General features: G+C 39.2%; 1 protein-coding gene across 2 annotated transcripts; it reads left to right on the forward strand.

Annotated features, from left to right (window-relative positions):
* The first annotated feature begins 4,217 nt into the window (after nt 1–4,217).
* Nucleotides 4,218–8,061, forward strand: spry2 (sprouty RTK signaling antagonist 2). 2 transcript variants are annotated; one of them, XM_079616002.1, is made up of 2 exons: nt 4,218–4,796; nt 6,811–8,061. In XM_079616002.1, the coding sequence occupies exon 2, from the start codon at nt 6,854–6,856 to the stop codon at nt 7,793–7,795; it is 942 nt and encodes a 313-aa protein (XP_079472128.1). In that variant the 5' UTR covers nt 4,218–4,796; nt 6,811–6,853; the 3' UTR covers nt 7,796–8,061. The 2 variants fall into 2 exon arrangements, with proteins under 2 accessions (XP_079472128.1, XP_079472127.1); XM_079616001.1 differs by having other exon boundaries at nt 4,224–4,796; nt 6,803–8,061.
* Nucleotides 8,062–14,481: the final 6,420 nt, after the last annotated feature.

Consider the following 14,481-nt stretch of genomic DNA (forward strand, 5'->3'; position numbering starts at 1 on the left):
CTAGGGAATTTGTATATGGCTGCCGGTTGCTTGCTTTAAGTATGTGCAATACTAATATACAAAGGTATTACCCAAGGTAGTTTTTGTCACAAACTGTCACACTGTGCTGAAACAACTTTATGTCTATTCTACATCTGAAATGATGAAACATTTTAGAAAAGCTGATGAGGTTATTAAATCCGTTCTGCAGTTCATTGTCTTTCCTAATTATCTTTCCAGATTTGGCATTCAGACTTCATTCAAAGAAGTGACCCTGCTATCAAAGCAAAAACCAGAGTATCGCCAATGCTATTCACAAGCAAATTAAGGGCAAAGATTTCATTACTTCGAATCTGGCATTCATCCTTGGAAGTGCGAGAACTGCTAAACGATGCCAGGCGAAGCCCATACAGCTTGGCCCCCGGGCTCCAAGAGACTTTTTTTTTCTTTATACGAGGCCTAAACTTCCTATGAGATCTGTCCGACCTAGCATAATGACTGTGCATAACCTGCTTTAATTGGGCTAACTGGCTCCAGAGTCAACTGTTGTGGTTTTGAAATGGCCCCCCTCCACCGTCCCCTTGTTGCATTATCAAAGAATTTGGTGCACATTATAAAATGCCTAATTACAGGGCGCTCTGTGTTTCCTTCCGATGCCTAGAGCTCACCAGGGGTCATTATTACTTGGCTCCATGTTCGCATGTGCATCCTTGCGCTCGTTCTTCATGTTTTTTTTTCTTTCTTTAACACCCATTCTCGACCCTTGTGGTTCACTCCAACACACAAGCAAACGGATATACGGTTTCGCTTCCTTACAAACGCGTATAATTGTAGGCTACTTATACAACATCCACTCAGACATTCCCGTGACTATCTGTCAAATATTTTGGAGACGTTACCGAGTGTGACTAACATGTGTTTCTGAGCACAGACTGACACTCTGTGGTTTTTGGTTTTGTTTCAAGCAACTTTGAGCAAGTCAGTGGAAATAACAGGGGTTGGTCAAATATATTTAAACAACTGTGAAGAGGAGATTGGTTTAACATCGCTATCCAAAACATGATCATAAAATAAACTAGATAGTTTTACATTTTCTAAAGAAAAATGCCTCGAGGAATAAATGAAATGACATGTTGTGATGAAGTCTAAGACTTTCTGCATTACCACAAAAAAACATTACAAGAAATGACAGGTCATAATTGAAACTTCTATCTCTCTATTTTCGCGTCTCTTGCAACAAAATTGTCTTGAACCACGTTAAAGCCTGAGGTGACAGCGGAGCTTATCTCACAGAACAAGAGGAAAAAGAAACGACACCAGGAAAGGAAAACGTCAAGCAACTTTATTAAGCCCACAAATTCATGTCACATTGAGCGTAGCTCAAAGCTAAACCGTCTGAATGCATTTTGTCCATTGCTTCCTCTTTATCTTTACAGACGTGTTTAAGCTTTTGTTCGAGGTGCTTTGGATGGAGGCGATTAGGCAGTCTAAGGAAGAGAAAGACAGCTGTTCCTTGAAGAGGTAAACTGGGAAATACTGCCAGAAGACTTAGTTAGGTAAAAGTTAGGTATTTTTTATTTAATGCTTTGTTTTGTTTCATATTATTTGGGTAATTTGCACAAGGGTTATTTTTTTACTCCAAAATCAGAAGATAAAATTAAGGAATAATAATAATGTAATAATAAAAAAAAGAATTGCTTTTTCAGAACCATTAAGACTTGTTTTACTGTAACAATATTTTCATGAAGTTAAGCAAATTTTCACCCAAAATTGTCATGACTGAGATTATTTTTATTCATTTATTTTCCAAATTCATTACAACAAATAATACAGTGTTTTATAGGTTGATTGTACTTTTCAAATGCTTTATAATGCGAATGAGATATTTTCTTGTGTTGGTAATGACAATTGAAGCAAGTTAGTTTTAAATGTTCAACACTTCATATACGACCCCGACATTTCTTGACAGTTTCCATGTGATCCACCCTACTATTCGTTATGTGTCTAATTCTAAAAGACTTTTCCCCTGGATCCTCGTCCAACCCCCTTCTCCCATTTCCTCATGGACCCCATTGACAATGTGTGACCAAGGGAATCTGGGCGTTCTTGGGCAATGGGAGTCCCCATGACCAGGCACAAAGCCCCCTGTCAGTTACCTTTTCACCTTTGGCTGGTGAAAAGGAGGCCCCGAACAATAGGGGCCGCTCAGCTGGAGATGGTGGAGTCTCATGGGTTTGGGAACTCGCTCACTCTCTGCTCGTTTCCTCTTTGACTCTCCATGTTCATTCGAGGCCACCTCAAGGTGCATTTGTTCACCCCCTCCTTCTGATAACACAGAGGCAGCCTTGCCTGTTATTGCTTTGCAGGCTGTTAAAAGAAAAGTTGCTAGAGAGACAGACAGACAATGTGTCAAGGGGGGTACTTGAAGAAGCCTACATTCTCCTGTGGGAGTACTTCCTATTAGCCCACAATGGTCCATACATGATAAAGTGTCTTTGTATGGAAGCTATTTCCATGCTAAGTAAACTTGTTGTATTGGTGTCTTTCATCCACTATCATTACTATCGGACTTAACTGTGGATCAGACATTTTCTTTTTCTCTTAACTTTATGTTGATCAGACTGTACGTTATATTTAATAATGAAAAAATATTTCATTGTAGTTTCTAGCCTGACATAAGGGCAATTTGCATATGCTTTTCCATTTACTATAATACTGCTGCTGTTGATTATGTGCAATTCTGGTGATAATTGTCTGAACAAACACTACATGTAAACAGGCCAGCTGTTCTTTGTGTCTCATGCCACTAGAGAGCAGTAATAGACCCAAAGATATGTTTTTCTATTGAGTTAAATTTATTATATGACATGTATTTGCAAAGTCAGTAAATTGTCTGTTGGAAAACCATCAAAATAAAAGTGTTAGCAAATATTAAACAGACGGTCTATTAATACTTTACTAATACTCTAATGAGAGTTAGTTGACATGTAGGTGCAATGTTATTATTGTCAACAGATTGTCTAAAGGGGACCATTAAAATAGTGTGCTACCATTTGGTTATTTAGATTTTAGTTTAACACATTAGTGTAACTTAAAAGCAAGCTAAGCATGTGCACTCTTTTGTGCTTAAAAGTAAGAAAATGCAAGCCAAAAACTGTGAATCTCCTGCATGGTGACCAGTGAATCACTGCAGAAAATGAGTTTTGAACAGGAAAAGTTGAACCCATACAACACATTAAGCTTCACTAGAAAATGTATCTTTAAATATCTTCAAAAAGAAAAGAAAGTATTAAAGTTATAAACAAGTGTGCATAGTAATATAACAGTGGTTGAGCAACAGATCATTTCTCCTGTGCAAATGTTTAGGCCGTGAAAGATTGAGGCAGTGTTGCAGATGTAGCGAAATCTGATTCACGGATGAATCTTTTGAATGAATATATTAATTTGAATGATTCTGTTGAACCGATTAGAACTCTCTCTGTAAGGGATGATTTTGTTTAGGAGGAAAATTGTGGAATGGGAGCTAATGTCGAAAACCATTAATATAAACAATATTAATCAACATTATTTGGAACAATATTACTTAAAAAACTAGCCTATTGTTGTTGGGACAATAAATAGGGCGATAAATAAAATGGTAAGGCTTGAAACTTTACCACCCTCCCCCTTTATATATATATTATTAATATTACTGATGATTATAATATATTATTATTATTATTATCATTATAATTACATAAACTGTTTAAAATTAGTTTAAAAAACTGTTTAAAAATTTTGATTAAAAGTGTTTCAAGTGCAGAAGTTTGACTGAGGCTACTGTTGTCGTTATCACTTTAATTTATGTCGTATTTGGGCTATTTGTTTAAACCCTTTTTAATACAGTTGAGTTTTTAGCTCACTGTAACTAGAATTTTGATTTCATGAAACGAACCTGACAGAAACTTATTTTAAAAAAGTCAACCCTCACCCCAAAGAAATTGGTAATTTGCATAAACAACACAACAGTGGATAGTCTACAACTAAATGTACATCTACATCTAAAATCTGACGTAAACAGCTATTTTACTGTAAAAATTTCGCGTAAATGTGAAGACAAGAACATATTTGAAGAATAACTCAATGGAATTGGTGTGCCGGCTCTTTGAATTGTTTCATTAAACTAAAGCGTTCGAGTGAACCGAGTCGCTAAAAAAAGATTCGGACGTCCGTGTGCTAATGTTCTGACACACACACACACACACACACACACAGGGAGTGAATGTTGAGTCCTGTAGAGCCAATGAGCTGGGACCGGATACGATATATCCTCTGGGACAACAGCTACTCTGTTCACCCCCTTCACTTCCACATGACGCCATTTACAGCATAAACCCGACCTCCTCTCCGGAAAGAAGAAAAAAACAAGAGCTGAAAAACTTGAAAGCAGCACAGTGTGTGCCATGCAGCCAAACATTCAACTTGGGAACCGCAACGCTTCTTCTTGAAAAAGTCTTCAGCGTTTTCATTCTTATTTCTCTATAAACTCTGCTCATTTTTGTTTGGATTCTGGAACTTATTTTCTTTTTGGCATAATTCGCGGTTTAACAACACGAGTTAAACTACATTACGTTCTTCTTGGAATAAAATTCTGACGTTATTGTTTCGCGCGAGTTGCGCGGAAAAAATACGCGATACGAGGACGCGCAAGTGTTTGCGTTCATCTGGATTTTTGTGAATGAATCTCCCAATGAACTGAGGAATAACCAAAGAGAAATTCCTACTAGTAGGATATACTCTTCACAACACAAATAGGGGGTTGAGGTGGTGAGATCACGGTAAGTGACCTGGATCAACTTTTTGCAGTGGATTTTGACACGATTTTAGTTTAGTTTTTAAATGTATTTGCGTGTGGTTTATTTAGTCGCCCATTTCTATTATAGTTCGTGATTTTTTCCAGTGCTCATGCTCCGCGCCATTCTTGCAGCTGTGCAAATAGTTGCCATACGGATCTGTTCCCTGCGTAAAAAACTTTGACTTTACTTTTCATTTTGTCAAAGTTGCGAATCGCTTTTGAAAAACGTCACCTACAGCTGCACGTTTATTATTTAATCACATACAAAGACCTACTAAACATTATAAAAACTTTACACATTCACTTTGCCTCATTTAAAGTTGCGAATTGACATTGATAAATGACATCTACCGTTATAGACTTTTATGTATATATTTAATAGATAAATAAATAAAAGTCATGTGAAGGTCCACTAAACGTTTTAATAAAAACTTTTTCAAAGGAAAAAAAGTTTCTCTACTCAATGCAAGTTCCAACCAAGTTAAGTATCGTTATAAAGTTAGTATGCATGCTGATAAACCAGATCAGAAGTTTAAATAGCATTGAGGAGATAAACAGATGTTTAACAGACATTTTGCTGATGGGGCCTCTCTGTGGAAAGGGAGATTGTGCATTGATATGGTAATTTGGGGTAGTGTTATTTAGATTGAACTCAACTGGTGCTGAGGGTCCCGACTGAGATGTATGGTTTCATTTTTGTATATGGAACATGTGGATATTTTATTTTTTAAATAAGATATAAGTTATTTGGTCAAGAGCTCCGCCCCCCATTGACAGCGTCATAATGCATTTGTGGACATCACGTTATTGCTCCTGTTCACATCAACTACTAGATAGGGACTGCGGATGAAAAGTAGTTATTTTTGTTTTTACTAATTCTGGCAGATTTACATGGTGTATTTTCATACAACTATGTTCATGAATATGCATGGTCCCTATCAAATAAACCAATAAAATAAAATAAAAATAGATATAAAAATTGGTGATTAGAAATGAAACACTATCACCACATTATCTAAGTACAAGGCCAACGTTTATGATTTTGATTCCTTGTGATTAAAATAATTACAAAGCAAAGGGAAGTTGGTGTGCTTTTTTTCCCCTATAATACCTTTTACGAACAAGTTCTCTAATGTTCTCTGCAAGAAACGAACAATGATAATGGTGTTTTTTTTATTTTAAAATAAAATCGACCCAAAAGAAACATTATTCAGTTATTAGAATAGCACTTTTCACAATACACATAGTACCTTACAATTCCCCACAAGCAAGCCAAAGGCGATCACGGCAAGCAAACAATCCCTGAGATTGTGTATAAATGTGCAGATGAGTTAAGAAAAAAGCTGTCATTTATAGGGTATATAGGAACGCATTTTAGAATAGTCTTAATCTCTCTATCACTCGTTGATGACAGGAAAGATGAGGAAGATGCTTGTGCAGAAGTCAAACTGCTACAAAGACTACTCTGCAAATAAATCATTATTTATTTTTGATCAGGTAAAATGCAGCACCTGAGACATTGTAGAGCAAAGATGGTTTTAAGTATCCTACACTTTAAAAAAATATTTTCATGATTTGTTATCACAACTTTTTATCAAATCAACTTTGATAACTAATGTGTGGAGATAACATACTATTTTGAGTTTCTGTGTATTAAACCATTCTCCTTAATTGTATTAACTCAATTTTTTAATTACAATGAACTCAACATTTTAAGGCAACAAGGTAACTTGCTTTTTTAAGTTAGACCAACATTTTTTTTACAGTGTAGATGTTCCATATGAACTTGATAGCTGCAGGTGGTAAAGGCCTGTCCCATTGATGGCCAGCCTTCCAGGGATGTAGAGGTGGGGTGTAGTTGGGAGATTTGCATGAAGGAGCTTGCCATCTGCCTTTTCTTTTTGCCTAGTTCATATGATTTACATATGGTTAGTTTATGGGATTTTACTTCCCTGTATGCTCTCGTTTAACTGTCTGCCTTTCCCATAGGACTTCAGATGTGTTCAATGCCAGCCGGAGGGTTCCCACTTCAGAGTAAAGATGGACACGAGAGCTCAAAATGGCGGCGGCAGCGGCTCCTCTGGCTTGCTGCGAGCTTTGCGTGACAGTGGCAGACCCCAAACTGGGGACTCGGAGCCTTGGGATGCTCAGGTGCTCTCCCTGGACCAGATCAGGACCATCCGCGGCAGCAATGAGTACACGGAGGGCCCAACGGTGGCACCCCGGCCACCAGCCTCTCAGCAGAAAGTGGACTCCCAACCTTCCAGCCTGAATTCCACCGCCTCAATTGAGCTCTCCGAGCATAGAAACTCCCCGAGAGTCCAACGAGCTGGACAGCAGTCTCCTCAACAAGCCCCTCAGTCACCGAGGAGTGACCTGAGCAGATCCGCCAGTGGCCCCAGCGATGGCTCGCACAGTACCGCCAGGGCCAGCACAGGCAGCACTTCATCGGAGCAAAGACTTTTGGGAAACGCAGGCGGGATGGGCGATCGGGTGGTAAGAGTGCAGCCTAAACGCCCAGAGCCGAAGCAGGACGAACTAAAACCCTTCGTGCCGGCCGGAGGCCAGGCCGCTGACGGAAAGCACTCGAATCGCTGCGAGGACTGTGGCCGCTGCAAGTGCAAAGGATGCACCTGCCCTCGGACCCTGCCCTCCTGTTGGATGTGTGGGCGCAGGTGCCTTTGCTCGGCGACGACGGCGATGGACTATGTCACCTGTGTCTGCTGCGTCAAAGGTCTCTTCTACCACTGCTCCAGCGATGATGAGGATGTGTGTGCGGACAAGCCCTTCTCTTGCAGCCAGTCGCATTGCTGCATGCGGTGGTCGGCCATAAGCGTCCTGGCAATTTTCCTGCCCTGCCTGCTTTGCTACCTCCCGGCGAAGGGCTGCGTGGCGTTGTGCCAGGCATGCTACGACTGCACCAGTCGGCCAGGATGCCGCTGCAAGAACAAAGGAGTTGACGAGGCTCGTTTCCTGGAGTAGCCCTGGGAAGATAACCTTATCTGGGACTATCTCCAGAGTAGTGGAACAATCTTCGCAAATTGTTGTAGTTTTGGCACTGTAGACCAAGAGGTGACATTGGATTGGCAAAAACTGGTTTGAAGTGGTTTGTTTGTTTGTTTGTTTTTGTTGTTTGTTTTTTCTCTTATCCACTCTTTTCTCTTGTCTCTCTCTCTCTCTCTCTCTTTCTCTCTCTCTCTCTCTCTCTCTCTCTCTCTCTCTCTCTCTCTCTCTCTCTCTCTCTCTCTCTCTCTCTCTCTTTAAGGGGGATAACGTTTGTCTCAACAACCTTCCCTGTCCTTTTCATTTTAAACTGAAGTCCAGAATGTTAGCCTTATTGACATTCAGTAATATGACTGATAAAGGTGACAGACTCTCCTAACTAACTGTTTGTGAATAGTATCTGCAAAGTATGTAAATTAGCAAATGAGCTCTTTTTCTGAGAGATTTTATTTTTGTACATATAATATTTCAACTGTGAAACACATTGTGCCAAACCAGAGGCACCTTGACAGATCCATATATATGATGCATATACAAAACTTGTATAGTGTTGTACATTCGTTTCGAATGTATGTCAATCACTCTTTTGATATTTTGCCTTATAGAAGAGGAACCTTACATGAATTATCCCTACAACTATACTTGTAAATTGTACAGTGACCCTAAGAAAAACTTTATTTTCTAATTTCAACACATTGTTTAGTGTAAAAATATTTATTTGAAGTTTTATTATTTTATAAAGTAATATTTATTTTGAGAGGCATCGTTATAGGCATCACCCCAACTTTGAGAAACAAAACCTCCTCTGTTGTTGCTGCAAAAAAAAAGGGTGACAAGGGTGTCAAATCTGATGCATATGTTCACTATAAAATAGAAAATATATTAACGTTTTGAAATTAAACAATGCATTTTCTGTGTTCTTTCTGGCCTGCTGTTGGCCTTGTTTTTAGCCTTTGAGCACAAAGACCCATTTCAGGCAATCTACAGTGTTTTCAATTGCCTTTGTTTACCCGATGGATCTTCTGTCAGGGTCGCATTTCACTTTGCGTTTATGATGACAGCCGCGATGTTCGCAGAGCTTCAGTTTCGAGGTCATCTGAAAATAAGGCGATGAAAGCGATAGTGTACGTTGGCAGATCAGCAAAATAGGTGCGTTACTGAGAGATTCTATCGATGAGATCTTCCTGCACAAAAGAGATCAAATGAAGTTTAATATAGCTCACTATAAATGCAACATTGAGTATTGTATGGTGTTGACTGTTATTTCATGAATGATCTTGCAGTGGCCATGACCATTTGAGACATAATCTTGACTTGAAAAGTGCAGAACTGTATTAGTTTGTGTTGTTCTGGTGATCAGGAATCTCAACAGATCTTTAGTTATGAAATAGTCACACTGAATTAAGACCGATTAAATGAGTTATGATTTGCCAATTAATTAACACCAATACATGGAACTCCAAATGGTTTGTCTTCTAAAACCACCCAAACAAACTGATCTCAGATTCCTTACAAAGAAGCCCTGATCTTGGGCCAGACCTTCAGGGGTAACTTCCAGCCTCCCCTGCCAGCAGCGGATACTGGCTGCATTTACTTCCATGGGAAACATCTGGCACTGGTTTAATCATTGAAGTATGCAAACCACTAGTTGACATCAGTAGGATCAGAGATTGTTTCTGTTGGCAAGCCACAGTTTGCTACGCTCCCTCCAATCCTCGTTTGTGTTATGGAAACTGCCCTGTGGGAATTTTAAGACTTTTGATATGGTATACGCAAGATGCTTTATCAATTCTGCTTTTGAGGAAGTTTTTGCTCCCTCGACGCTCTGCAAGTTACGTTGCATGCAGTTGTGTAACGTGTGATCTTTAACATTTTTTTGTATTAAGAAAGGGAATTTAGATTTCTAAAACATCAGTGATGACTCAATTTGCATTGCAAAATCACTTTAACTAAACATAATTTCAAAGTAGTGTTTCTCAACTTTAGGCCCCAGATTTTACATTCCAAATAAAGTGACATGAATGTGCACCAAAATCCCTCAGAGATTGATTGGTCTACAACAACTATACGCAATTATATGGTTAGATCAATTAGATGTGGTTGGATACGATCCATCAATTGAGAACCACTTTGAAACCAAAACAGCTTAAAAATGTCAAGGTCATGACAATGATGCTAAAAAAAATTAATAGTTGGTTAAATGAATATATTGAGATGCATGTATGCATTAGCACGCATTTATGTAGCCGCCTCTTGTATAGTCACAAAGTAAAAGACTTCCTTTTTCCCCATTTTCTTCCCTGTGACATGATATGCACTACTGGCATTCGCACTGTCGGTTCAGCGTGTTGGCGCATGTTTGTTATTTTGCCGAGGGTTTGAGTGACAGGCAGCCAGCTTTCACCCCTCGCTAGGGATGAGCCCCCTTCCCCATTTACGCGGCAAAAGGTGGAGAAACAAAACCGTCCCGATCGCTCGAGTGCGTCGTTTTCCGGCTTGCCTCCCACCCATTGTTTTAAGCTGTGAATGGCAGGGCAGCGACAGGGGGTTGGTTTGCTCAAGAAAGCCTCACAAAGGGTTAAAGACATTACTTTAAATGACAATGGGCCAACAGTTTACCCCCACATTCGAACCCTTGTGTATTCACCATCTTTTCAATGGCCCTCAGTTATTTCACCGCCTCTTAAGCCTCTTCAACTACCTGCTTGGTATTCTCACAGGGCAGACTTTGAGAGTGTGTGTGTGTGTGTGTGTGTGCCAGCACGCACGCGCATGTTTCCTACTTTGCGTGCGAGTGTTTAGCAGCCGCTAAATGTGTTGTTATGGGTGCAGGCAGCACAAAAGAAGGATAGATGGGAAAAATGACACCCTTTTGAAAGAGCTGCAATTGCATGCCAAGTTCAAGAGAAATGGAGAAATATAGATTTCTCCATTGAGCAGAGAAATGGGTCAGATAAAGGCTGGGAGGGTTGACCTCAATAAACAGACAACAGACGGAACGGAACTTACTTTGTCCCAAAAATTAACACTAGTATTAAGTGCTTGCCTAGGCCGGAACATCTAGTTATCGTCAAAAGGAGTGGATTAGGCTAACGGGAAGTTATATCATTTTTTTCATTCAAGACGTTGTGTACTCGTCTATTGATGTTTGGTATGTTTTGAAAGGGTATTGATTACTTCCATCCTCATTCTAAATTTAACAATGTCAATGAGGACAAGCTGAACAAGCAAAGAGAGATAGCCCTGACTGGTTACCACAGGACTAAATGTTGGGTTTGAGGTTTAACTCTGCAAAACAATAAAGGCACTGTTTGAAAATGAAGAAAAAACGTAAGGGTTTGAGGTACTTGAGGTTAATAACTGAAATAAAAACATCTAATAGAACAAGATAAAAATCCACATTTTCAAGATACTTTAAAAATGAGTCTTAATATCTTTTGCAAGACAAAGATACTGATTAAAGGAATAGTTTGCCCACAAATAAATTCTGTCATCATTTATTTCATTTTACTCATGTTCCATGAAAAAAAAGCAGCTTATCTTGAGGATGCCTTCTGAAGAATCTTCATGCACCTCAAAACATAAATGATTTTCAGTGTTTCAATGAGGGTGAGTAAATTATTTTTGGATGCAATACATAATTACAGTCAACAGACTGTCAAAATACATTGCATGATATGGAACATAATTCATTCATGTTTAGAGACGACACCAAAAAAAAACTGACAACAGGGGGGGGACATAAAAAAAAGTTTAACAAGTTGTTCAAATTTATTCTGTTGTTGAACACTGCAAAATCCAAACTGAAACAAAATGTTCAGCTCCAGAGAGAAACCCCTATTAAGCAAGAGAATATGAAAAAAATAGAGTGCATTTGTGCAGAGAGAGAGAGAGAGAGAGAGAGAGAGAGAGAGAGAGAGAGAGAGAGAGAGAGAGAGAGAGAGAGAGAGCAAGGCAGCAGAGCAATTGGAAAAGCCCCCAGAGCGTCTCTTTGTTGGTTTTAGCTGGGTCCCGGCGCTCATGCCCCGTTCTGAAGCCCAGATCTATTCAGTCTGCTCATCAAGGCAGAATACTCAACAGGAAGGAAGGAAGCGGCCCATTCTTTATACGCCCATTGTCTGACCACCGGGCTTAAGCAATCAAACAGCAATGTGCCGAGAGAAAGAGAGCGAGAGCGAGAGAGCGAGCAGGATGAGGTGCTCGGTGGGGGCAGGGAACAAGAGAGCCCATGTCTGTGTTCCATCCTGAAGTTTTTATCTGTTTCTCTGGCAGTCAGAGGCTTCCCGGTTTCTTCACGGTCACAATCTGTATGCATTTTGGTTCTGATTTTTGCAACTTGATTCTGATTAAAAACAACACTGGCTTTGTGCACAACTAAATAATTGTGTTCTTTATTTGAACTTTTGCATGAAAACAGACTTTACGTAAGTATGCAGACATTGCATGTGTTCTCAAGATAAAAGGTTTGGTTAAAGTTACCGTCAAGTGTGCACAAAAAAAGTGTTTTTAAGCTAAAATGTTGACTGTTTGTCTCTTCAAACTTTTTTGACATGAGTCTTTGATCTGAAAGAAAAACTGACAGTAGAAGAAGACAATTTATGCTAATGTCTGCATTAGTGCCCCTTGTGGCAACGCTAGGAATACCATGCGTACGTGTGGTCTGACTAAATATATTTCGACATTATTTTCGACATTTCCACATATTAGACATTTGCAGTAAAATCATAAAAAAATTAATAAAAATGAGCGCTAAAATCTTACGTGTTAGAATTTTCTTCCCCCATTGTAAACATACATCGTGAAATTCTGCAGGATTCTCTCTCTCTCTCTCTCTCTCTCTCTCTCTCTCTCTCTCTCTCTCTCTCTCTCTCTCAGCAATCTCACTACATTCTAAAACTCGTCCTGACATTCCTGCCTGAATGAGCCTTCGGCTTTACCCAAAGGCAGGGGAAGATTAAGTTTCCGAGAGAAAGAGGGATGAAATTCCATAATTGCATGGTCCTTTCTCTTCCACCCTCCTTCTGCACTTTCCCACCCTTTCTTATTTCAGCAACAAACACAAGATCTTTCTACAACTTACATGAAATAAATTCATCATAAAAATGCAATCATTGATAGGACTATTTTATGTTAAGGTTACCCAATACCACAATAATACTATATGAATATTTTGACTTTAAAATGTGCATATGAAAATAGCTTGTGTAGCTTATTCCCATTATCTAATTATGTGGAATTTCATTTAAAAAAATATATATAATAAAATTAGACTTTTTTTATATATATTTAGTCATGGTTGCGGAGGCAATACTTTAAATTGTTCAGTTGAGGAGAACTCTATTATTTTTCTTATGTAACAGACATTGGCCACTGAGATCTCTGCAATAAATACAGAACATATATACATACAGCCTACTTTGCTGGGACAGAAGCCAGAGCCCAAAATATAAAAAATACTTTTTTATTTCACTCAGAATAGCCCTAACAACCAGTATTTTGGTGTCAACTACATTACATAATATATAGTCCTAATGAGGAATCCAAGCTTTAAACTGTGCAGTTTAACCTCAAGCTTAAAACTAGTTTCAAATCATGACCGGCATGCAGGTAAATTCACATTCTCACTCACACACAGGATATGGACATGATTCTCTGTCAGCGACAAGAAAGCACCCTTACAAGTGTGTTTCTGAGAAACTTTAGCTTGTCTGCCATTTCCTGTGGAAACTAACCACACAATCCATCCACAGACAAACACGGCAATGAATAGACCACACATCGCATAGCGTACAGTGGCTCCAGAAAGCATTTGGACACTTTGACGCTAAAGTCACACTTCGAAATGTCATCGCATTAGATCAAAGCAAGATGCATCTCGAAAGAAACTAACTTTATTCTGAGCCATTTTTGGTCTTAAGGGGATTTTAAGTGAATGTATGTAGTCAGTTCCCCTCAAGCTCACACAGGTGAAGTTCATTGTTAACTAAGTTTCACAACCACAAAGTGTCACAATGTGTTTTGCCTTCATTTCAAACAGTGTATCTATTGTTTAATCATTCGAAACCTGACAAAAGTGTGCTTGAGCAATCATTGCAAAGCCATTCACACATTCTTTAATAAATGTGCAAATACTTTTTTTGGGGGGCCACTATAAATCAACTTCTAAATTGTCCCTGAGAAAGAAAAGATAAATCTGCTTTCAAACTAATTGCAGATGCATATGACATGTTATAACTTAAAAACGAATTAGCGATTATGCATTTATTTTTCATTTTGCTTTAATCTTCTTTTCACCCGAGAAGGTTCATCATTGCACATGCACTTACATGCATTCATATTTCTGCACATAAAAAAAAGCTTGCACTCACAAAGAAAACGTCAAAATGAGCATGCACGGACACATGGCCGCGCACCGGAATCATTGTGAATCCAGGGCATATCAATTATCTCTCTTTAAAAGAGAAAAGAGCGGAACCAGCTCGGGGAAAAAAGGTGAACGCCGGGACAGCGGGAGAAGACATGAAAGAAGCCTCTTTAACTTATGTAATAGGCGTCACCGCGCATTAGGACGGGAGAGAACTTCCTAAATGAACAATCCAGCCTGGAGGCAAAAGGAAGGAGGGATGGGGAGGTTGGGGGGAGAAAAGAGGGATAGAAGGGCAGTG

Source organism: Phoxinus phoxinus, assembly GCF_949152265.1.
Source record: "Phoxinus phoxinus genome assembly, chromosome: 6".
Classification (NCBI taxonomy): Eukaryota; Metazoa; Chordata; class Actinopteri; order Cypriniformes; family Leuciscidae; genus Phoxinus; species Phoxinus phoxinus.

What these genes read in the sequence shown, in the direction of transcription:
- spry2 (XM_079616002.1), top strand. Translation starts at nt 6,854, where the DNA reads ATGGACACGAGAGCTCAAAATGGCGGCGGCAGCGGCTCCTCTGGCTTG.